General features: G+C 47.2%; 3 protein-coding genes across 3 annotated transcripts in view; 2 read left to right on the top strand and 1 right to left on the bottom strand.

Annotated features, from left to right (window-relative positions):
* Positions 1–690: 690 nt before the first annotated feature.
* On the bottom strand, positions 691–6241 carry LOC124017646 (60S ribosomal protein L30-like). Its single transcript, XM_046332906.1, has 5 exons — positions 6060–6241; positions 4277–4375; positions 3764–3810; positions 950–1080; positions 691–804 (listed from the first exon to the last, which is right to left on the bottom strand). Exons 1-5 carry the CDS (start codon positions 6078–6080, stop codon positions 752–754), a joined length of 351 nt encoding a protein of 116 aa, XP_046188862.1. The 5' UTR covers positions 6081–6241; the 3' UTR covers positions 691–751.
* A 1452-nt stretch (positions 6242–7693) lies between these two features.
* Positions 7694–13973, top strand: LOC124017629 (F-box only protein 43-like). Its single transcript, XM_046332882.1, has 5 exons — positions 7694–8645; positions 9005–9497; positions 10904–11006; positions 12644–12832; positions 13442–13973. Exons 1-5 carry the CDS (start codon positions 7694–7696, stop codon positions 13688–13690), a joined length of 1986 nt encoding a protein of 661 aa, XP_046188838.1. The 3' UTR covers positions 13691–13973.
* Positions 13974–16777: 2804 nt separating this feature from the next.
* LOC124017628 (regulator of G-protein signaling 22-like) overlaps positions 16778–25260 on the top strand; it is a 48567-nt gene continuing 40084 nt past the window's right edge. Inside the window, 7 exon segments of the mRNA XM_046332881.1 lie at positions 16778–16799; positions 17133–17161; positions 17386–17448; positions 17728–17907; positions 18248–18333; positions 22019–22178; positions 23218–23873. Coding sequence (XP_046188837.1) covers positions 16778–16799; positions 17133–17161; positions 17386–17448; positions 17728–17907; positions 18248–18333; positions 22019–22178; positions 23218–23873 — 1196 coding nt within the window.

Here is a 25260-nt window from a genome sequence, read left to right as displayed (position 1 = left end):
ATGTCCCTTATAAAAGGGACAATTATATGGGCACCATGTCCTTTTAAAGGGGACAATTATATGGGCCCATGTCCTTTTAAAAGGGGACAATTATATGGAGAGTCTGATACAGTAGTTGTGGTGATGTGAAGATGGTATTGTGCCTTTTGACCTTTGTGGCTCTACTACAGTCCATTAACACCGGGGTGACCCAACGCCAGGGGGGCGACCCAACGCCAGGGGGCGACCCAACGCAGGGGGGGCGACCCAACTCCAGGGCGGGGGCGACCCAACGCCCACCCAGCGGGGGCGACCCAACGCCAGGGGGCGACCCAACGACCCAACTCCAGGGGGCGACTCCGAACTCCGGCGCCAGGGGGCGACCCAACGCCAGGGGGCCAGGGCCCAATGCCCAACGCCAGGGCCCATGCCAGGGGGCGACCCAACGCCAGGGGGGCGACCCAACGCCAGGGGGGCGACCCAACTCCAGGGGGGCGACCCAACTCCAGGGGGGCGACCCAACGCCAGGGGGGCGACCCAACGCCAGGGGGCGACCCAACGCCAGGGGGGCGACCCTCTTCATTACAATACAAGCTTGATGTAGAAAAAAAAAACAACACAAGTGCCCACATTTCTTAGTCTCTTCCACGATGTCTTCCATTGTAATACAATCACATGTCAATGACTAAACATATGACAACAACAACTGGGTCATCTTGAAGTCGATTTATTTATACCAAAATACATCTATAGAGAAACGGAAGTGACTAGACTACTTCTCCCCCTGTGGCTGGTCAGGCATACTCCTGATGATGTCAGAATCCCCTGTGGATGATTAGAAAATAATTACAAGTTACGTTCAAGAAACCAGTCGCGAGAGAATAACAGTTCACACACACACACACACACACACACGTGACAACGTTGTTACATTTGTCCCATTTTCATGGAAGATTTAAAACAAACTCACCAGGGTCAATGATGGCCAGGGTACAGACTCTGAAGTACTTCCCACAGGCCGTGCCAAGCTCTATGTTGTTCCCACTGTAGTGGTGGACCCCAGTCTTAGCCAGCATCGCATAGTACTCAATCTCTGATTTCCTAACCGGGAGAAGAGTTCAAATCACGTTTAGGGTGGGTTCACTTTAGTTCAATATCAGTGCTGAGCCCAGTTACTTTTAGGGTGGGTTCACTTTAGTTCAATATCAGTGCTGAGCCCAGTCACTTTTAGGGTGGGTTCACTTTAGTTCAATATCAGTGCTGAGCAGGACTGCGTAATCTTCCCTGAGGGAAAGAGGTTTCTGCGCCAGCCAAGTAGTAGCACACCCGATTTCAAATAATCAGTCAATTGAAATAAATTCATCAGGCCCTAATCTATAGATTTCACACAACTGTGAATACAGAGATATGAATCGATTGGTCACAGACACCTTATCAACAAAAAGGTAAGGGCGTGGATCAGAAAACCAGTCCGTATCTGATGTGACAAACCATTTACCTCATGCCGTGTGACATATCTCCTTCACATAAAGAGTTAATCAGGCTGTTGTTTGTGGCCTGTGGAATTTTGTCCCCACTCTTAATTCAAATGGCTGTGTTGAAGTTGCTCGATATTTTGGCGGGAACTGGGACACAGTCGATCCAGAGTGGAGGACCGTATGCAGGCCATGGAAGAAGAACCAGAGAAGAAGAACCAGAGTGGAGGACCGTACGCAGGCCATGGAAGAAGAACCAGAGAAGAAGAACCAGAGTGGAGGAGCGGAGGAGCGTACGCAGGCCATGGAAGAAGAACCAGAAGAAGAACCAGAGTGGAGGAGCGTACGCAGGCCATGGAAGAAGAACCAGAGTGGAGGAGCGTACGCAGGCCATGGAAGAACCAGAGAAGAAGAACCAGAGTGGAGGAGCGTACGCAGGCCATGGAAGAAGAACCAGAGTGGAGGACCGTACGCAGGCCATGGAAGAAGAACCAGAGTGGAGGAGCGTACGCAGGCCATGGAAGAACCAGAGAAGAAGAACCAGAGTGGAGGACCGTACGCAGGCCATGGAAGAAGAACCAGAGTGGAGGAGCGTACGCAGGCCATGGAAGAACCAGAGAAGAAGAACCAGAGTGGAGGACCGTACGCAGGCCATGGAAGAAGAACCAGAGTGGAGGAGCGTTACCTGGCAGGCGGTTGGGCATGGAAGAACCAGAGAAGAAGAACCAGAGTGGAGGAGCGACGCAGGCCATGGAAGAAGAACCAGAGTGGAGGACCGTACGCAGGCCATGGAAGAAGAACCAGAGTGGAGGAGCGTGGGCCGCAGGCCATGGAAGAAGAACGGACATTTCCAGCCTTCCGGGAATTGTGTACAGATTTCTTGCGACATGGGGCCGCCATTCATCGTCGTGCTGAAACAATGGGACCGCGTGGTTACACGTGGTCGGTTGGGCGTGGTTACACGTGGTCGGTTGGGCGTGGTTACACGTGGTCGGTTGGGGTTGGGCCTGGTTACACGTGGTCGGTTGGGGTTGGGCCTGGTTACACGTGGTCGGTTGGGCCTGGTTACACGTGGTCGGTTGGGCGTGGTTACACGTGGTCGGTTGTGCCTGGTTACACGTGGTCGGTTGGGCGTGGTTACACGTGGTCGGTTGGACCTGGTTACACGTGGTCGGTTGGGCGTGGTTACACGTGGTCGGTTGGGCCTGGTTACACGTGGTCGGTTGGGCCTGGTTACACGTGGTCGGTTGGGCGTGGTTAGTTACACGTGGTCGGTTGGGCGTGGTTAGTTACACGTGGTCGGTTGGGCGTGGTTACACGTGGTCGGTTGGGCGTGGTTACACGTGGTCGGTTGGGCCTGGTTACACGTGGTCGGTTGGGCCTGGTTACACGTGGTCGGTTGGGCCTGGTTACACGTGGTCGGTTGGGCCTGGTTACACGTGGTCGGTTGGGCGTGGTTACACGTGGTCGGTTGGGCGTGGTTACACGTGGTCGGTTGGGCGTGGTTACACGTGGTCGGTTGGGCGTGGTCACACGTGGTCGGTTGGGCCTGGTCACACGTGGTCGGTTGGGCCTGGTCACACGTGGTCGGTTGGGCCTGGTCACACGTGGTCGGTTGGGCCTGGTCACACGTGGTCGGTTGGGCCTGGTCACACGTGGTCGGTTGGGCCTGGTCACACGTGGTCGGTTGGGCCTGGTCACACGTGGTCGGTTGGGCCTGGTCACACGTGGTCGGTTGGGCCTGGTCACACGTGGTCGGTTGGGCCTGGTCACACGTGGTCGGTTGGGCCTGGTCACACACGTGGTACACGTGGTCGGTTGGGCCTGGGTTGGGCCTGGTCACACGTGGTCGTGGTCGGTTGGGCCTGGTACACGTGGTCGGTTACACCTGGTTACACGTGGTCGGTTGGGCCTGGTTACACGTGGTCGGTTGGGCGTGGTTACACGTGGTCGGTTGGGCGTGGTTACACGTGGTCGGTTGGGCCTGGTTGTGGCCTGGTTACACGTGGTCGGTTGGGCGTGGTTACACGTGGTCGGTTGGGCCTGGGTTGGACCTGGTTACACGTGGTCGGTTGGGCGTGGTTACACGTGGTCGGTTGGGCGTGGTTACACGTGGTCGGTTGGGCGTGGTTACACGTGGTTGGGCCTGGTTGGGCGTGGTTACACGTGGTCGGTGGGCCTGGTCACACGTGGCGCCTGGTTACACGTGGTCGGTTGGGCCTGGTCACACGTGGTCGGTTGGGCCTGGTTACACCTGGTCACACGTGGTCGGTTGGGCCTGGTCACACGTGGCTTTGCCCTGTAGTTACCTGAGAGCAGGTGTGTTGTTGGCCAGGATGACCAGCTTGGCTTTGCCCTGTAGTTACCTGAGAGCAGGTGTGTTGTTGGCCAGGATGACCAGCTTGGCTTTGCCCTGTAGTTACCTGAGAGCAGGTGTGTTGTTGGCCAGAATGACCAGCTTGGCTTTGCCCTGTAGTTACCTGAGAGCAGGTGTGTTGTTGGCCAGGATGACCAGCTTGGCTTTGCCCTGTAGTTACCTGAGAGCAGGTGTGTTGTTGGCCAGAATGACCAGCTTGGCTTTGCCCTGTAGTTACCTGAGAGCAGGTGTGTTGTTGGCCAGAATGACCAGCTTTGCTTTGCCCTGTAGTTACCTGAGAGCAGGTGTGTTGTTGGCCAGAATGACCAGCTTGGCTTTGCCCTGTAGTTACCTGAGAGCAGGTGTGTTGTTGGCCAGAATGACCAGCTTGGCTTTGCCCTGTAGTTACCTGAGAGCAGGTGTGTTGTTGGCCAGGATGACCAGCTTGGCTGAGAGCAGGTTTGCCCTGGCGGATCATCCTCTGAGTCTGTTTGTAGCCCAGTACGTATTTCCCACTCTTCATCACCAGCTGAAGACGAGAGTTGATGGACTCCAGGGACTTTTTCTGGGGAGAGAAACTGATTTAGAGACCAACTGTCAGTGGGAAGTTGGCCTTCTGACAGTTGGCCTCCTGACAGTTGGCCTTCTGACGGTCAGTGGGCCTTCTGACAGTTGGCCTTCTGACGGTCGGGGAAGTGGGCCTTCTGACGGTCGGGGAAGTGGGCCTTCTGACGGTCGGTGGGGAAGTGGGCCTTCTGACGGTCGGGAAGTGGGTCGGGGGAAGTGGGCCTTCTGACGGTCGGGAAGTGGGCCTTCTGACGGTCGGGGAAGTGGGCCTTCTGACGGTCGGGAAGTGGGCCTTCTGACGGTCGGGAAGTGGGCCTTCTGACGGTCGGGGGAAGTGGGAAGTGGGCCTTCTGACGGTCGGTGGGGAAGTGGGCCTTCTGACGGTCGGGAAGTGGGCCTTCTGACGGTCGGGGAAGTGGGCCTTCTGACGGTCGGGGAAGTGGGCCTTCTGACGGTCGGGGAAGTGGGCCTTCTGACGGTCGGGGAAGTGGGCCTTCTGACGGTCGGGGAAGTGGGCCTTCTGACGGTCGGGGAAGTGGGCCTTCTGACGGTCGGGGAAGTGGGCCTTCTGACGGTCGGGGAAGTCGGCCTTCTGACAGTCGGGCTGCTTTTAGCCCAGGAATGCATAAAGGCGTCAGAACACAAGGCAGTCCATGTGTAACAGTATAGCTTCCGTCCCTCTCCTCGCACCAACCAGGGATCCTCTGCACACATCAACCACAGTCACTCTCGATGCATCGTTACCCATCGCGCCACAAAAGCTGCAGCTCTTGTTTCCCTTGAGCTACAACTACTTCAAAGCGAGTGACGTCACTGATTGAAACGATATTAGCGCGCACCACCACTAACCTGCTAGTCATTTCACATCCATCATGGCATGTCAATATAGACCAGGCGAGGGCCCGGTTTCACAAAAGCATCTTACGACTAACTTCATCGTTAGAACCTTCGTATGAGCAATGTTAAAACCTCCGAGCCGTTTCCCTAAAACCAGCACTACTAACGTTGTACTTAAACGCGAGTTATTTATCGACTGCCGCAGACCACTCGTAGAAAAAGCTAAGTGCGTCGTTGCCTGCGTTCCCCCCTACTGCGTCACTTTATACACAGAAGATGTCGCTAAACATAGAATCCAGATGTGGATCTGTCTCTTGTGTGACCACCGATAAATTCACAACGAAGTTGACTACAAATACACAGTTGCCAATCTCTTAATAATTGTTACAAGCAAGGTTAGAAAATATGCTTAACATGAAAACCGCGATGACTGCATTAAAGTGAATACGGTATATGCTACACAGGCCTACATATTTCCCTGAAATCAATTTAATGTTCATTTCAATGGGGTTTCATTTTTACTATTTGGTCAAATGTATTTGAACGGAGAAAGCTTACCCGAGATGAACGCTGCCTTTATTACACATGCCGCAACGACGCACCTACCGAACGTTGTCGCGGTGTTTCGGGAAACGCATGTTACATCTACCGACCTAGGAAAGATGCATCGTAGACACTCGTAAGCCTAAAGTTCCTTCGCTAACCCGAAAGCGGACCCTGCTTGGTCACTCAACACTGGGATAAATGATTTGAAAATAACATTTACCCCCATCACCGATTAAATTTAAAGGATGCGCGCAAACATTTCTATAATAAATGAACGATTTTTCCAATCTCAAACTCACAGTTTTCTTAGTGGCCACCATGTCTGCAGTTTAGATGTTACTAGCCAACCTAAACGAGGGTATCACATGCAAGAACGAGTGATTACAATCTTGTGTTTGACATCAACCGGAGAGTTTCGCTAAACGCAAAAGCAATCTACACTTGTCCCGGTAGTTGAATGAAGGAAGGAGAATTTCCTCCCAGACGACAGTGCGTGTGTTTGGGAATGCAAAGTATCGCGAGAAGTGGAGCGAGATGTGGAGTGAGAGACGCACCAGATTTGAAAACATCTCAGTCCTCTGAACACACAGTTCATTATAGGAGGAGACTGTCGTCTGTAAACGGGTACAACACGATATAGCTCGTTGCAATGTCCGACATTTTGCCTTTTGGCTAGAAGTTTAGTAAACAACACTTCGACAAAAAGGATTAACTTTCTTTCTGAAACAATAACTAGGTAAGTAACGTTAACTAGTTGTCTACGTAACGTTAACGTCTGTCTCAGGCTTGTGTATGTATATATATATATATATTACATTTTAGTATGTATTTCAAGGTGAGTTGCTAACATTTAGCATATTAACTTTAAGCTAGTAATCCAATTGTTTAACAAGCAAAGCTAACTAGTAATAATAGAACAAACAATGGACTCTACATTGCAATGACATTCTGAAATTGCAACTGCTTTTTAACATTTTTGTTTTTGACGCCAGTCAACCAACCAGTCTTTTAGCTAGCCAGCCAGCCAGCCAGTCAGCCAGTCAGTTAATGGGTCTCTAGGGAGAGGGAAGGAGAGGGAAGGAGGGGAAGGAGAGGGAAGGAAGGGAAGGAGGGGAAGGAGAGGGAAGGAAGGGAAGGAGGGGAAGGAGAGGGAAGGAGAGGGAAGGAGGGGAAGGGGGAAGGAGAGGGAAGGAGGGGAAGGAGGAGGGAAGGAGAGGGAAGGAGGGGAAGGAGAGGGAAGGAGAGGGAAGGAGGGGAAGGAGAGGGAAGGAGGGGAAGGAGAGGGAAGGAGAGGGAAGGAGGGGAAGGAGAGGGAAGGAGGGGAAGGAGGGGAAGGAGAGGGAAGGAGAGGGAAGGAGAGGGAAGGAGAGGGAAGAGGGAGGGAAGGAGCCAGTGTCCCCAGCCTCAGTAGAGGGTGTTTTTTGGCGGTCGCAGTTCAGTTTTGAGCGGGCGACTGGGAGCCATGGAGATATCGACCCGGAACAGTTTAAAACCCCCAAAACGGGATTTAAATGCCGTTTATCAACAACAACATAACAACTACGGAGTTGTTGTCACAGTCGTCGACTGCTAGTTAGCTTCTGGTTGTTTGTTTTTATCCACTTGGAAAGTTAAAAGTAACTACTCTCATAACCTGTTAACTATTGACCACTTTTTAATTTGATTTAAAAATAAATGATAGCTGAAGTCAGCTAGATATATTTGTATTTACCAAAATTGAGTACAGTTTACATGTTTGTTTAATTTGAGCTAACTAGCTAGCTACATTAATTGACTTAGAGCTAACGTTAGCTAGTTAGCTTGTTTACAACAAAAGTGACCTTTTTTTGTCTAACTGCACTGTTTTTCCAATGTCTTCTCACAGATCAGTTTGAAACACCAGACCCGTCAGTCACCCGGTGAAATATTTGTGTTTCTACATCTGAAAGGCAGTATGGAGCACTGTCTCAGACCAGATGGCACTTTCCACAACCTCAAAGACCTGCAATATGGAGCTTGTCATGACAGCGGATACCTGGACAGCGGCTACAGCTCTAAGATTGAGAGCGGAGAGACCTTTGACCTCTCAAAGTGTTTTTTATCTTCCGACGGTTTTCACGAAACGCCTAAAGAGAACGTTTCACGAATGGGCGAACCTCTGTCACCCAGAAAGAACAGACGACAAGCGGGCGTCGGAAGTCCGCAGAGAGACATCCTGAAGGAGCAGCCGCTGAGGAACGGCTGGTGCGAAACTCCCAAAGTATCCAGGAGAGAGCCGTTGCTGAGAAGACGTCTCCTCGTGTCCAAAACCGCAGACGATACAGAAACGCCACGCACTAAAAGGACTGACTGGTCATCCAACGGGAGAACCGAACACGGCTCAAATGTGGTCTTTGACTCGCCGGATGCCTTTACTATCGGAGCTTTGGCTTCGAGCGCTTTAAAACCAGAAGACGCGCTTCTGTCCGGCAGGAAACTGCGCCTCCTCTTCTCTCTTGTAAAAACGTCGACGCTCGAAGATGGTGAATGCAACATGACCAACGTCTTTGAGAGAAAGGCGTCTGCTACGTCGCTCTCAGATGTAGACCTGGAAGAGAGCGTCGGTCCCTCAGACCTTACCACGGAGATGCTGGAGACCCCACGCTATAGCAGATTAACGCCCTCGGCCAAAGACAACTTCCAGACTCCGGTCAACAACGACGTAGCGGCTAACCTCTCGGACAGCCTGAGTGTCCTGAGCACCCCTACTCCTAAATATCACTTTGACACCCCTTCCTCCACCCCTACTCGTAAACTCTACGACCGCTCTATGTCTGAGGACAGTGGCTTCAGCTCCTTGGCTCTGGATAAATCCCAGGAGGTAGACAATGATGGTTCTTTCCAGGAGCTGCTGCTGTTGTCGTCGGGTAGCTCCAGGTGCAAGGAGACCCCCAGCAGGCTGACTGAGATGATGATGATGAAGAGGAGGTAGGCTAGATAGCTTTTTGACTTTCATTGAACGCCCTAGAACAGTGTTTCTCATCACCAATCCTTGAGTACCCTCAACAGTATATACAAATGTGTGCTGTTTGGGGGGGGGGGGTTGAGAAGGTTGAGTTGTGAAACATTGCTGTAGAAGGTTTCAGTGTTGTATGTTTATGGTGTTTTTGTAGCTAATAATTGTAATATTTAATAATTTTAGTTCTACTTGGTGTAATTCAGTTTGTTTGCTTCTGTTTTTTTTTTTGTGAAGTTATTTATGATCATCAAAAATTATGATCATCAGGTCCAGACTGGAGCGCCAGCGTCGCCTCTCCACTCTCCGAGAGGGGGGGTTCCCAGTCTGAGGGGGACCGGGACGTGAGGAACCTGGCAGCCCACAGAACTCATCGCAGAGAGAAGAAGAACCTCGTATCCCAGGACCATCTGGAGCTCAGTTTCTTCAAGGAGGACGACGACAGTGACGTCTTCCCGGATGTGACGCCGCCGAAAACAACAACAACAACCACCGCCGCTAAGCTAGAGGACCTGTCCTTCACACCGGCCCTGCAGATGGTCCGGGCCCTGTCATCCAGGATGTTGTTGGAGCGCACCAGTCTGGAGGAACTGCTGAGGGTCTCTGAGAAGGAGGCCTCCAGGACCACCATGCCCCTGGCTGGGCTGATCGGCAGGAAGATGGGCCTGGGGAAGGTAGACATCCTTACCGAGCTGAAGAAGAAGAATCTCAGACACATCCTGGCTAAGATCCTCAATCAGCTGTCCTCTGAAGATGTCTATAGGTGAGGATTTTAATACAGTACCTCCAGAAAGTCCTCATACCCCTTCACTTATTCCACATTTTGTTCTTGTTACAGCCTGAATTAAAAAATGGATTAAATGTATGTTTTTGTTCCCTTACAATACACCATAATGATGTTTTTTTTTATAGAAATTGTAGCAAATTTATTGAGAATTTTGGTCGGACGGCCAGCTCTAGACAGTCTGGGTAGCACAGTTTGGTCAGACGGCCAGCTCTAGACAGTCTGGGTAGCTCAGTTTGGTCAGACGGCCAGCTCTAGACAGTCTGGGTAGCTCAGTTTGGTCAGACGGCCAGCTCTAGACAGTCTGGGTAGCTCAGTTTGGTCAGACGGCCAGCTCTAGACAGTCTGGGTAGCTCAGTTTGGTCAGACGGCCAGCTCTAGACAGTCTGGGTAGCTCAGTTTGGTCGGGAAGGCCAGCTCTAGACAGAGTCTGGGTAGCTCAGTTTGGTCGGGAAGGCCAGCTCTAGACAGAGTCTGGGTAGCTCAGTTTGGTCGGGAAGGCCAGCTCTAGACAGTCTGGGTAGCTCAGTTTGGTCAGACGGCCAGCTCTAGACAGTCTGGGTAGCTCAGTTTGGTCAGACGGCCAGCTCTAGACAGTCTGGGTAGCTCAGTTTGGTCGGGAAGGCCAGCTCTAGACAGAGTCTGGGTAGCTCAGTTTGGTCGGGAAGGCCAGCTCTAGACAGAGTCTGGGTAGCTCAGTTTGGTCGGGACGGCCAGCTCTAGACAGTCTGGGTAGTTCAGATACAACCTGTCAACTCTGGGACCCTCATATAGACGGGTGTGTTTCTCTCTAAATCAATGTCCAAACTATTGAATTGAATACAGGTGGACACCAATCGGGTTGTAGCGATGTCTCGCGGATGATCGAAGAAGGTCGGGGATGCACCAGTGTCATAACAAAAGGGCTCTGAAATATTTAACTAAATAAGATTTCTGTATTTCATTTTGATAAAATGTGTGGACGGATTCAAAACATGTTTTCAACTTTGTCATTTTGTTGAGGGGTGTTTTGTGTGCAAATGGGTGAGAAACAAAACCATTTTGGAATTCAGCGCTGTGACCACAACAAAACATGTGGAATAAGACCAGGGCTATATGAATACTCTCTGAAAGGTGTGTGTGTGTGTGTGTGTGTGTGTGTGTGTGTGTGTGTGTGTGTGTGTGTGTGTGTGTGTGTGTGTGTGTGTGTGTGTGTGTGTGTGTGTGTGTGTGTGTGTGTGTGTGTAATCAAAACATGTGGAATAAGACCAGGGCTATATGAATACTCTCTGTGTGTGTGTGTGTGTGTGTGTGTGTGTGTGTGTGTGTAATCAAAACGCTTGCTAGAACATTCTATTACCACGTCATTGTCATCACATTGTTGCGTGTGTTCTCCTGGTCTACAGGGTCGGTCAGGTGTCCCGGAGCTGGGATGAGATCATAGTTCAGAACAAGATGTCCAGCCGCAGGAGGAGACGCTACCTGACGGACGTCAAGGCCTCTCTGGAGGTGAGGTTGTCTCCTGTAACCGTGTGTCAGCATCGATCTAGAAAAGCACTTTGTCTGGGGCCACTATTATTAGCGTCTCAGTAGGAGTGCTGATCTAGGATCAGGTCCCATCTGCCCATGTAGTCTTATTCATTAGGATCTAGGATCAGGTCCCATCTGTCTATGTAGTCTTATTCATTAGAATCTAGGATCAGGTCCCATCTGTCTATGTAGTCTTATTCATTAGAATCTAGGATCAGGTCCCATCTGTCTATGTAGTCTTATTCATTAGAATCTAGGATCAGGTCCCATCTGTCTATGTAGTCTTATTCATTAGGATCTAGGATCAGGTCCCATCTGTCCATATAGTCTTATTCATTAGGATCTAGGATCAGGTCCATGTAGTCGTATTCATTAGGATCTAGGATCAGGTCCATGTAGTCTTATTCATTAGGATCTAGGATCAGGTCCCATCTGTCCATATAGTCTTATGGATCAGGTCCGCGTAGGTTCTGGGATCAGGTCCGTGTTGCCAGTAGGTTCTGGGATCAGGTCCGTGTTGCCAGTAGGGTCTAGGATCAGGTCCGTGTTGCCAGTAGGGTCTAGGATCAGGTCCGTGTTGCCAGTAGGGTCTAGGATCAGGTCCGTGTTGCCAGTAGGGTCTAGGATCAGGTCCGTGTTGCCAGTAGGGTCTAGGATCAGGTCCGTGTTGCCAGTAGGGTCTAGGATCAGGTCCGTGTTGCCAGTAGGGTCTAGGATCAGGTCCGTGTTGCCAGTAGGGTCTAGGATCAGGTCCGTGTTGCCAGTAGGGTCTAGGATCAGGTCCGTGTTGCCAGTAGGGTCTAGGATCAGGTCCGTGTTGCCAGTAGGGTCTAGGATCAGGTCCGTGTTGCCAGTAGGGTCTAGGATCAGGTCCGTGTTGCCAGTAGGGTCTAGGATCAGGTCCGTGTTGCCAGTAGGGTCTAGGATCAGGTCCGTGTTGCCAGTAGGGTCTAGGATCAGGTCCGTGTTGCCAGTAGGGTCTAGGATCAGGTCCGTGTTGCCAGTAGGGTCTAGGATCAGGTCCGTGTTGCCAGTAGGGTCTAGGATCAGGTCCGTGTTGCCAGTAGGGTCTAGGATCAGGTCCGTGTTGCCAGTAGGGTCTAGGATCAGGTCCGTGTTGCCAGTAGGGTCTAGGATCAGGTCCGTGTTGCCAGTAGGGTCTAGGATCAGGTCCGTGTTGCCAGTAGGGTCTAGGATCAGGTCCGTGTTGCCAGTAGGGTCTAGGATCAGGTCCGTGTTGCCAGTAGGGTCTAGGATCAGGTCCGTGTTGCCAGTAGGGTCTAGGATCAGGTCCGTGTTGCCAGTAGGGTCTAGGATCAGGTCCGTGTTGCCAGTAGGGTCTAGGATCAGGTCCGTGTTGCCAGTAGGGTCTAGGATCAGGTCCGTGTCGGGTCTAGGATCAGGTCCGTGTTGTCTTATTCAGTAGGGTCTAAAGGACAAACTGATCCTAGATCACCACTCCTACTGATTCTCTTTATGAATACAGGGTTACTTTCACCAACACTGTTCATTCCGTGTGTGTGTGTGTGTGTGTGTGTGTGTGTGTGTGTGTGTGTGTGTGTGTGTGTGTGTGTGTGTGTGTGTGTGTGTGTGTGTGTGTGTGTGTGTGTGTGCAGCTTGGCAGTGCAGTCCATGTCCCTGATGCAGAGACCAGGTTGACCCTGCCGAGCCGGTCTGTCCTGAAGTCAGTCCAGGCCCAGTCCAGGACCCCCAGTACCAGCATCCGTGGTACCCCCCAGTCAGGAACGGGCACTTCAACCCCCGTCCAGCACAACTCAGCCAGCAAGCAGGACCTGTTCATACAGGTGAGTCCCCTGTGTCATGTTATGTGGCCCTAAGTTTCAGGTATATTTCATAAAAAATAAGACATTAGTTTATGGCCGTTATTAATTAAAACGCACATCCAACTAACGTTGCTATTTTAATGATGTCTCGTTGCTGTAAGTTTATCAAATCAGCCAAATGTGGATCCTTCCCTGTAGACAAGGACACTAGCTCTGTTAGGTAGTGGATCCCTCCCTGTAGACAAGGACACTAGCTCTGTTAGGTTGTGGATCCCTCCCTGTAGACAAGGACACTAGCTCTGTTGTAATGGATCCTTCCCTGTAGACAAGGACACTAGCTCTGTTGTAGTGGATCCCTCCCTGTAGACAAGGACACTAGCTCTGTTAGGTTGTGGATCCCTCCCTGTAGACAAGGACACTAGCTCTGTTAGGTAGTGGATCCTTCCCTGTAGACAAGGACACTAGCTCTGTTGTAGTGGATCCCTCCCTGTAGACAAGGACACTAGCTCTGTTGTAGTGGATCCTTCCCTGTAGACAAGGACACTAGCTCTGTTAGGTAGTGGATCCCTCCCTGTAGACAAGGACACTAGCTCTAATCTCTGTTTTATATTGTGTTTTCTGTCCTCCTAGGTGGCCAAAACCCTCTTCACTGACGAATGTCTGAAGCCCTGCCCTCGGTGCCGGCACCCTGCTCGGTGTCACTCGGTGAAGATGGAGGCCGTGTGTAGCAGCGTTGACTGTGGATTCCGGTTCTGTACCGGCTGCCTTTGTGCCTTCCACGGATCCAGAGAATGCGCTAGCCTGTCGGCCAAGAGACGGAGCAGGACGGACGTTCTTCCCGGGAGCGCTCGGAGCAAACGCAATGTCAGGAGACTGTGAATGTGTGGTTTTAAAAGAAAAACATTTATGTTGTTTTGCAATTCTTTGTACTTCCTGTCCCCTCTTTTAAAACATTTGTTTAGCTCGGATATGTTTTTAATTATGGGTCGGAGAGGAGCCGAGATAGGAGAACCAATCAGAGATGAAATGGCTGCTGAATGCTGGGCTCCTCCATTGACTGAATGTTGTTTTCTCGTCTCGACTGAATTGGTTTTATATGAATGTTTCTGTACATTGTCTACATTTGCACATTTATTTTTAATAAAGTTGTACTTTTTACATATTTTACTTGACGCTGTAATGGAATAAACGTCTAGGGGTCTGAATACTTTCCCGAATGCACTGAAGGCCTCCATCCCCCTGCAGAATGGATCCCAGTTTGATCCTCGCATGAGCTCTTTGAACAGGGACAAATCGTACTACACCGGCTCCGACGCTCGTCTTGTGTGGCAGGGCTTGCGGACCACAAAGGGAAACCCAGCCGCGAGCTGCCCAGTGACACGAGCCTAAACCAGGCGAGCTAAATCACTTCTATGCTCTGCTTCGAGGCAAGCAACACTGAGGCATGCATGAGAGCACCAGCTGTTCCGGACGACTGTGTGATCACGCTCTCCGTAGCCGACGTGAGTAAGACCTTTTAAACAGGTCAACATTCACAAGGCTGCTGGGCCAGACGGATTACCAGGACGTGTGCTGACCAACTGGCAGGTGTCTTCGCTGACATTTTCAACATGTCCCTGATTGAGTCTGTAATACCAACACGCTTCAAGCAGACCACTATAGTCCCTGTGCCCAAGAACACTAATGTAACCTGCCTAGATGACTACAGACCCGTAAGCACTCACATCTGTAGCCATGAAGTGCTTTGAAAGGCTGGTCTTGGCTCACATCAACAGCATCCTCCCAGAAACTCTAGACCTACTCCAATTTGCTACCGCCCAAGCAGATCCACAGATGATGCAATCTCTATATCACTCCACACTGCCCTTTCCCACCTGAACAAAAGGAACACCTATGTGAGAATGCTGCTCATTGACTACAGCTCAGCATTCAACACCATAGTGCCCTCAAAGCTCATTAATAAGCTAAGGATCCTGGGACTAAACACCTCCCTCTGCAACTGGATCCTGGACTTCCTGACGGGCCGCCCCTAGGTCGTAAGGGTAGGTAAACAACACATCCGCCACGCTGATCCTCAACACTGGGGCCCCTCAGGGGTGTGTTCTCAGCCCCCTCCTGTACTGGACTACAGGAAAAGGAGCACCGAGCACGTCCCCATTCTCATCGACAGGGCTGTAGTGGAGCAGGTTGAGAGCTTCAAGTTCCTTGGTGTCCACATCACCAACAAACTAGAATGGTCCAAACACACGAAGACAGTCGTGAAGAGGGCACGACAAAACCTATTTCCCCTCAGGAGACTGAAAAGATTTGACATGGGTCCTGAGATCCTCAAAGGTTCTACAGCTGCACCATCGAGAGCATCGTGACCGGTTGCATCACTACCTGGTATGGCAACTGCTCGGCCTCCAACCGCAAGGCGCTACAGAGGGTAGTGTGTACGGCCCAGTACATCACTGGGGCAAAGCTTCCTGCCATCCAGGACCTCTATACCAGGAGGTGTCGGAGGAAGGCCCCTCAAATTGTCATAGAGCCCAGCCACCCCAGTCATAGAACGTTTCTTTATACTACCGCATGGCAAGCGGTTTCCAAAGTGCCAAGTCTAGGACAAAAAGGCTTCTCAACAGTTTTTACCCCCAAGACATAAGACTCCTCAATGGGTAATCAAATGGCTACCTGGACTATTTGCATTGTGTGCCCCCCCCCCCCCCCCCCCCCAACGTCGCTACTCTCTGTTTATCATATATGCATAGTCACTTTAACTATACATTCATGTACATACTACCTCAATTGGCCCGACCACCCGGTGCTCCCACACATTGGCTAACCGGGCTATCTGCACTGTGTGCCACCAACCATTCTGATGCTGCTGCTACTCTCTGTTCGTTATATACGCACTGTCACTTTAACCATATCTACATACTACCTCAATCAGCCCGACTAACCGGTGTCTGTATGTAGCCTCTCTACTGTATGTAGCCCCTCTACTGTATGTAGCCCCTCTACTGTATATAGCCCCTATACCGTATGTAGCCCCTCTACTTGTAGCCCCTCTACTGTATGTAGCCTCTCTACTGTATGTAGCCCCTCTACTGTATGTAGCCCCTCTACTGTATGTAGCCCCTCTACTGTATGTAGCCCCTCTACTGTATGTAGCCCCTCTACTGTATGTAGCCCCTCTACTGTATGTAGCCCCTCTACTGTATGTAGCCCCTCTACTGTATGTAGCCCCTCTACTGTATGTAGCCTCTCTACTGTGTGTAGCCCCTCTACTGTGTGTAGCCTCTCTACTGTATGTAGCCCCTCTACCGTTTGTAGCCCCTCTACCGTATATAGCCTCTCTACCGTATGTAGCCTCTCTACCGTATGTAGCCCCTCTACTGTATGTAGCCTCTCTACTGTATAAAGCCTGTCTTTTTACTATAGTTTTATTTCTTTATCTATTGTTCACCTAATACCTTTTTTGCACTATTGGTTAGAGCCTGTGAGTAACACCTGTTGTATTCGGCAAATAAACTTTGATTTGATTTGACAATGTGTTTTGTACAACACCGCTGTGTCGAAATATTTATTTTTGCGGTTATGCCGCCCTCTACTGGTTGTCGTTCACTTGACTGTCGCACTCACTGGGAAAGTACTACGGTCTATTTCCTCTCTGAAATAGAATACATGTCGGTGTGCATAGTAGCGTGCTATGTTTAATCATCTATACTTTACAATGAGACGACTGAATAAAATGCAATATAATTAGTAGTTTTAAAAGCTGGCACTCCAGTTATTGTTTCCTCAGCGTCACGACTACTGCTCCCCTCTTCTGCAATGTGATTGAGTTCACTTCCATAGCAACCCCTCTGTCGGTAATTACACACTGAACGGTCTGGTGACGGCGGGTCAGAGGTGTTCAGGGTTAGATATAGAGACCCCTGGCTGAGGTTTCTGGGGTGAATTATAACTAAGGACAACTGAAGTATGTTGGGGAAGATTACAACAGGTGAGTTCCGGGAATTCTAGAAAAAACTGAATTAAAACTCTGCGGTGAGAGAACTTTCAACGTTAAAAACAACTAGGAACTTTCAATGCGTTCAAGACAACTAAGAACTGGGGGTGAACGCTTTGGCGACTGGGGAAAATCGTTTTGAACGGTCTTTCAAGTCGGGTCTCTTTCTAGAGCGCCGAGTTCAAGATCCCCGACGTCATGATTTGAGCTCGTTTCCTGAGTTTTCGGTTGTCTTAGACGCTTTGGAATTCGGGGATTTCCGAGTTCCCAGTTTATCTGAAGGTGGCATCAGTTGTCTTAAATTTAATTTAAAAATTTCTTCCATAGATCCACCTTACCTTACCATCGATAATTTCGTGAGTAACCAATTTATAAAAATATATATATATTTTAAAAAACGAATACCTTTTTCAAATCGTTTCAACATGTCACATTATAGACTACTGTACTGTTAGTTGAACAACTTTTAATATGACTTTATGATTCTGGTAAGGGATTTAAAGTGAACGCTGTAGCCCCCCCCCCCCATATCAACACATTGAAAACTAATTAACCCATGTCTTCTGTTCGATGTCCACAGGAGGACTGTCTGTCTTCTGATGATGTTCTGGTGCACTTCTTTAACGACTTCCTCAGTCTACCTGTAAACATCCGGTCAACGTTCTACTTTTGCCATATTATTTAATTTATTCAGTAACAAAAAGTGTTATTTTCACTGTGGGATGAATGCCAGAACTTTTGTCAAGCACAACGTGGTTGGAAATGGTTATAAATGTGGATTTGCTTGATTTCAGCTTTCCTCAAACGGTTGATCAGATTTTAAGATACTTTACTAATTACATGAGCTACTCTTTCTCTGCATCTATTCTGTCAGATTCTGAGAAAATAATGTCCCAAATGTCCTGGTTTCCTTCCGACCCAGTCGTTCCCTGAGTGTGTACAGTACAACCAGGAGACTGGTGTGTTTGAGGTGGTCAGTGATGCAGCGGTGGCTCTGTCTAGGAGGATCAGGTCAGCCCTGCAGTACTTTAAATCACAACCTCTCACTGACCCAACAGAGCTGACTGCTAGACCAGTGGTGGACAACCACTACACTGTTCTGGTCAGTCCACATTCTCCTGTTCCTTTATAGAATGTCATCTTGATATAGAATACTGCATTGTGGGGGGGGGGGGGGGCTTTCAGGTGAGTATTTCACTGTACTGTTTTAACACCTATTGTATATTGTTCAATTGACAAATCAACTTTGATTTTGATTTGCCAACCACTACATTGCACTCATAAGTTCTCATCAAACTAAAGAGGATTGCTTTGAAAAAATAAAGTATTTTCAAGTTTCTCATCAGATTAGTTGGTTGATTTAATGCTATGGAGTTTTATGAAATCAGACACCTGTGTGTGTGACATCATCTAAATGAGAATAATAATCATTGTCTGAACAGTGCTTGGACAGAGAACAGGGAGTGGAGTGGATCCTAAAAGAAAGACTACCCTTGTTTATTGAAAGTGACTGCTACTTCGAGTACAGGTAATCCCCAATGTTTTATTACTGGGGGTCAGAAGTAGACCTATAGGTTGGGTGGAAGTAGACCTATAGGTAGAAGTAGACCTATAGGTTGGGTGGAAGTAGACCTATAGGTAGAAGTAGACCTATAGGTTGGGTGGAAGTAGACCTATAGGTTGGGTAGAAGTAGACCTATAGGTTGGGTAGAAGTAGACCTATAGGTTGGGTGGAAGTAGACCTATAGGTTGGGTGGAAGTAGACCTATAGGTTGGGTGGAAGTAGACCTATAGGTTGGGTGGAAGTAGACCTATAGGTTGGGTGGAAGTAGACCTATAGGTAGAAGTAGACCTATAGGTTGGGTGGAAGTAGACCTATAGGTTGGGTAGAAGTAGACCTATAGGTTGGGTAGAAGTAGACCTATAGGTTGGGTGGAAGTAGACCTATAGGTTGGGTGGAAGTAGACCTATAGGTTGGGTGGAAGTAGACCTATAGGTTGGGTGGAAGTAGACCTATAGGTTGGGTGGAAGTAGACCTATAGGTAGAAGTAGACCTATAGGTTGGGTGGAAGTAGACCTATAGGTTGGGTAGAAGTAGACCTATAGGTTGGGTAGAAGTAGACCTATAGGTTGGGTGGAAGTAGACCTATAGGTTGGGTGGAAGTAGACCTATAGGTTGGGTAGAAGTAGACCTATATGTTGGGTGGAAGTAGACCTATAGGTTGGGGAGAAGTAGACCTATAGGTTGGGTGGAAGTAGACCTATAGGTTGAGTCAGAAGTAGACCTATAGGTTGGGTAGAAGTAGACCTATAGGTTGGGTGGAAGTAGACCTATAGGTTGGGTGGAAGTAGACCTATATAAAACTGTATTTTTTTGTGAAGAATCGACAACAAGTGGGACACAATCATGAAGTGGAACGACATTTATTGGATATTTCAAACTTTTTTTACAAATCAAAAACTGAAAAATTGGGCGTGCAAAATGATTCAGCCCCCTTAAGTTAATACTTTGTAGCGCCACCTTTTGCTGCGATTACAGCTGTAAGTCGCTTGGGGTATGTCTCTATCAGTTTTGCACATCGAGAGACTGACATTTTTTCCCATTCCTCCTTGCAAAACAGCTCGAGCTCAGTGAGGTTGGATGTAGAGCATTTGTGAACAGCAGTTTTCAGTTCTTTCCACAGATTCTCCATTTGATTCAGGTCTGGACTTTGACTTGGCCATTCTAACACCTGGATATGTTTATTTTTGAACCATTCCATTGTAGATTTTGCTTTATGTTTTGGATCATTGTCTTGTTGGAAGACAAATCTCTGTCCCAATCTCAGGTCTTTTGCAGACTCCATCATGTTTTCTTCCAGAATGGTCCTGTATTTGGCTCCATCCATCTTCCCATCAATTTTAACCATCTTCCCTGTCCCTGCTGAAGAAAAGCAGGCCAAAACCATGATGCTGCCACCACCATGTTTGACAGTGGGGATGGTGTGTTCAGGGTGATACGCAGTGTTGCTTTTACGCCAAACATAGCATTTTGCATTGTTGCCAAAAAGTTCAATTTTGGTTTCATCTGACCAGAGCACCTTCTTCCACATGTTTGGTGTGTCTCCCAGGTGGCTTGTGGCAAACTTTAAACAACACTTTTTATGGATATCTTTAAGAAATGGCTTTCTTCTTGCCACTCTTCCATAAAGGCCAGATTTGTGCAATATACGACTGATTGTTGTCCTATGGACAGAGTCTCCCACTTCAGCTGTAGATCTCTGCAGTTCATCCAGAGTGATCATGGGCCTCTTGGCTGCATCTCTGATCAGTCTTCTCCTTGTATGAGCTGAAAGTTTAGAGGGACGGCCAGGTCTTGGTAGATTTGCAGTGGTCTGATACTCCTTCCATTTCAATATTATCGCTTGCACAGTGCCCCTTGGGATGTTTAAAGCTTGGGAAATCTTTTTGTATCCAAATCCGGCTTTAAACTTTTTCACAACAGTATCTCAGACCTGCCTGGTGTGTTCCTTGTTCTTCATGATGCTCTCTGCGCTTTTAACGGACCTCTGAGACTATCACAGTGCAGGTGCATTTATACGGAGACTTGATTACACACAGGTGGATTGTATTTATCATCATTAGTCATTTAGGTCAACATTGGATCATTCAGAGATCCTCACTGAACTTCTGGAGAGAGTTTGCTGCACTGAAAGTAAAGGGGCTGAATAATTTTGCACGCCCAATTTTTCCGTTTTTGATTTGTTAAAAAAGTTTAAAATATCCAAAAAATGTCGTTCCACTTCATGATTGTGTCCCACTTGTTGTTGATTCTATTCCATTCCATTATATTCCATTCCATTCAATTCCATTCCTTTCTATTCTATTCCATTCCATTATATTCTATTCCATTCCATTATATTCCATTCCATTCTATTATATTCCATTCCATTCCATTATATTCCATTCCATTCCATTCTATTATATTCCATTCCATTATATTCCATTCCATTATATTCCATTCCATTCCATTATATTCCATTCCATTCCATTATATTCCATTCCATTATATTCCATTCCATTATATTCCATTCCATTCCATTATATTCCATTCCATTATATTCCATTCCATTATATTCCATTCCATTATATTCCATTCCATTCCATTCTATTATATTCCATTCTATTATATTCCATTCCATTCCATTCCATTATATTCTATTCCATTCCATTCCATTATATTCCATTCCATTATATTCCATTCCATTCCATTATATTCCATTCCATTATATTCCATTCCATTATATTCCATTCCATTATATTCCATTCCATTCTATTATATTCCATTCTATTATATTCCATTCTATTATATTCCATTCCATTATATTCCATTCCATTCCATTCCATTATATTCCATTCCATTCCATTATATTCCATTCCATTATATTCCATTCCATTCCATTCCATTATATTCCATTCCATTCCATTATATTCCATTCCATTCCATTATATTCCATTCCATTCCATTATATTCCATTCCATTCCATTATATTCCATTCCATTCCATTCCATTATATTCCATTATATTCCATTCCATTCCATTCCATTATATTCCATTCCATTCCATTCCATTCCATTCCATTCCATTATATTCCATTCCATTCCATTATATTCCATTCCATTCCATTATATTCCATTCCATTCCATTCCATTATATTCCATTCCATTCCATTATATTCCATTCCATTATATTCCATTCCATTATATTCCATTCCATTATATTCCATTCCATTCCATTCCATTATATTCCATTATATTCCATTCCATTATATTCCATTCCATTATATTCCATTCCATTCCATTATATTCCATTCCATTCCATTATATTCCATTCCATTCCATTATATTCCATTCCATTATATTCCATTCCATTCCATTATATTCCATTCCATTCATTATATTCCATTCCATTATATTCCATTCCATTCCATTCCATTATATTCCATTCCATTCCATTATATTCCATTATATTCCATTATATTCCATTCCATTCCATTATATTCCATTCCATTCCATTATATTCCATTCCATTATATTCCATTCCATTATATTCCTGTCATAGCTTTGTCTGACCCTCCATTCCTGCACTTTGTGACAAATGTTGTTTTTAAGGCTTTTATAAATAACGTTTTGATTGATTGATGTGTGTTTGATGCTTGACGGTGTTTCCTAAGGTTAGCGAAGCTGCTCTCTCAGTGGGGCCCACAGGGCTGGAACCAGACGAGGGATGGTACCTCAGTCCAGCCCCCTGTCACCACAGAGCCTGTCTGTCCTTCCCCTGGGCCCGATGACAGAGAGACCCTGATGAAGGTCCTCTATGTGTCACTGGGACAGGTCAGCAGATCCTGCTTATTCACATAGATGGTATATCTCAGTATGATGTCAGTATGGTTCAGTACAGCGGAGATGATATATCTCAGTATGGTTCAGTACAGCGGAGATGATATATCTCATTATGATGTCAGTATGGTTCAGTACAGCGGAGATGATATATCTCAGTATGATGTCAGTATGGTTCAGTACAGCGGAGATGATATATCTCAGTATGATGTCAGTATGGTTCAGTACAGCGGAGATGATATATCTCAGTATGATGTCAGTATGGTTCAGTACAGCGGAGATGATATATCTCATTATGGTTCAGTACAACGGAGATGATATATCTCAGTATGATGTCAATATGGTTCAGTACAGCGGAGATGATATATCTCAGCATGATGTCAATATGGTTCAGTACAACGGAGATGATATATCTCAGTATGATGTCAATATGGTTCAGTACAACGGAGATGATATATCTCAGCATGATGTCAATATGGTTCAGTACAGCGGAGATGATATATCTCAGTATGATGTCAATATGGTTCAGTACAGCGGAGATGATATATCTCAGTATGATGTCAATATGGTTCAGTACAATGGAGGTAATTATTTGTCATAAATAAACACTTGTTTTGTGGTGTTGGTAAAACAGTAGTTTACTTTATATACTGTGTATGATCCAGGTATTTCTCTGTCTCTGTCACCCCAGGCAACACTTTTACATTTACATTTAAGTCATTTAGCAGACGCTCTTATCCAGAGCGACTTACAAATTGGTGCATTCACCTTATGACATCCAGTGGGACAGTCACTTAACAATAGTGCATCTAAAACTTAGGGGGGTGGGGTGAGAGGGATTACTTAACCTATCCTAGGTATTCCTTAAAGAGGTGGGGTTTCAGGTGTCTCCGGAAGGTGGTGATTGACTCCGCTGTCCTGGCGTCGTGAGGGAGTTTGTTCCACCATTGGGGGGCCAGGGCAGCGAACAGTTTTGACTGGGCTGAGCGGGAGCTGTACTGTAGTCACACTGGGTTTGTTTGTGTGTCTGCAGGTCTCAGTAACAGACATGTTGACAATGGCTAAGGACAAGGACAAGCAGCTGCCTGTCTGTACCCAGTCTGTGAGAACCCCGGTGTGCTCCCTGGGCCGGGAGGGACAGAGGGGTCCGGCCTCAGCCTGCTTCTCCTGCATCCCTGACTCGGAGTCCTATGCCCTGTCCTCCTCACTCCTCGTCTCCTTTCCTCTCTGCTATTCACTCCCGGACTGTCCTCTCTGCTCTTCACTTCTAGACTGGGACAAGAGACGGGGAGACCACAGCGCAGAGCAGGAGATGAAAGTCTACCTCACAGAGACAGAGGCAAAGACAGAGATAGAGGCAGGAACTACAGATGAGGTTAATGGGGACCCCAAGCCCCAGAGTCCCGTCTGTTCTACCACTGATGATGAGACGGTTGGTCCCCACACTGAGAGCCCCTTTGAGGGAGGTCCAGCCACCAGCCACAGCAGACTGAAGGAGCAGCAGGAGGAGGGTGACCTTGAGTTCCATGACCTTGAGTTCTATGATGTCACTGCTAGTATCCATGGTGATAGACAGGGCCTTGGTGACTTTAAGGACTTCTTAAAGGGAACACTAGGAGAGAAGCTTTTGCGTCTGTGGATGGATATAGAGAGACTGAAGACCCTACAGGACGACAGGAGGAGAATCAGGTATTCATACACACATTCAGTACTTCATATACACATTCAGTACTTCATATACACATTCAGTACTTCATATACGCATTCAGTACTTCATATACACATTCAGTACTTTATATACACATTCAGTACTTCATAAACACATTCAGTACTTCATAAACACATTCAGTACTTCGTATACACATTCAGTACTTCATATACACATTCAGTACTTCATAAACACAGTCAGTACTTCCTATACACATTCAGTACTTCATAAACACATTCAGTACTTCATATACACATTCAGTACTTCATAAACACAGTCAGTACTTCCTATACACATTCAGTACTTCATAAACACATTCAGTACTTCATATACACATTCAGTACTTCATAAACACATTCAGTACTTCCTATACACATTCAGTACTTCATAAACACATTCAGTACTTCATAAACACATTCAGTACTTCATAAACACATTCAGTACTTCATACACACATTCAGTACTTCATAAACACAGTCAGTACTTCCTATACACATTCAGTACTTCATAAACACATTCAGTACTTCATAAACACATTCAGTACTTCATAAACACATTCAGTACTTCATATACACATTCAGTACTTCATATACACATTCAGTACTTCATAAACACATTCAGTACTTCATATACACATTCAGTACTTCATAAACACAGTCAGTACTTCATATACACATTCAGTACTTCCTTAAAGGTCCAATGCATCAGTTTTTATCTCAAAATCAAATCATCTCTGGGTAACAATGAAGTACCTTCCTGTGATTGTTTTCAATTAAAAAGGTCAAAATGAAACAAATATATCTTCTTAGCAAAAGGCAATTTCTCAAGTCAAAATGTTGCTCGGATTGTCTGGGAGTGGCCTGAGTGGGGAGGGGAAAGCAGAACATTTTCTCTTATTGGCAGAGAGGTTTGGAACTCTCTTTCTTATTGGTCTATTAACTAATTCGGCACACGGTGATGTCACCATGGAAGGCCAAAACGCCATCCCACCAAAACAGGCTGACATTTCAAAGCTCATAGTGTGAAAATATGTATAAAACACAGGGAAATCATAGTTTTGACTGCACTGGGCCTTTAACCCGTAACTCCTAACCTTCACCTTAACCCTGACCCCAACCCCAACCCTGACCCCAACCCTGACCCCAACCCCAACCCTGACCCTGACCCCAACCCTTAACCCATAACTCCTAACCTTCACCTTAACCCTGACCCCAACCCTGACCCCAACCCTGACCCCAACCCTTAACCCATAACTCCTAACATTCACCTTAACCCTGACCCCAACCCTGACCCCATATCTCCTAACCTTCACCATAACCCGGACCCCAAACCTGACCCCAACCCTTAACCCATAACTCCTAACCTTCA

The sequence above is a fragment of the Oncorhynchus gorbuscha genome, unplaced genomic scaffold (assembly GCF_021184085.1).
Source record: "Oncorhynchus gorbuscha isolate QuinsamMale2020 ecotype Even-year unplaced genomic scaffold, OgorEven_v1.0 Un_scaffold_295, whole genome shotgun sequence".
NCBI classification, from domain to species: Eukaryota; Metazoa; Chordata; class Actinopteri; order Salmoniformes; family Salmonidae; genus Oncorhynchus; species Oncorhynchus gorbuscha.
Note: the sequence above shows the minus strand (reverse complement) of the source record. Positions and strands in the feature narration are given on the sequence as shown.

Bases quoted from the DNA above. Each gene is read 5' to 3' on its own strand.
- LOC124017629 (XM_046332882.1), top strand. From the start codon at position 7,694: ATGGAGCACTGTCTCAGACCAGATGGCACTTTCCACAACCTCAAAGAC. The intron at 9,498-10,903 runs GTGAGGATTTTA...CCTGGTCTACAG, and splicing joins TCCTCTGAAGATGTCTATAG to GGTCGGTCAGGTGTCCCGGA. The intron at 11,007-12,643 runs GTGAGGTTGTCT...GTGTGTGTGCAG, and splicing joins ACGTCAAGGCCTCTCTGGAG to CTTGGCAGTGCAGTCCATGT.
- LOC124017646 (XM_046332906.1), bottom strand. From the start codon at position 6,080: ATGGTGGCCACTAAGAAAACT. The intron at 3,811-4,276 runs GGCAAACCTGCT...AGGTAACTACAG, and splicing joins CTCAGAGGATGATCCGCCAG to GGCAAAGCCAAGCTGGTCAT. The intron at 1,081-3,763 runs GTAACTACAGGG...TCTCCCGGTTAG, and splicing joins AACAACACACCTGCTCTCAG to GAAATCAGAGATTGAGTACT.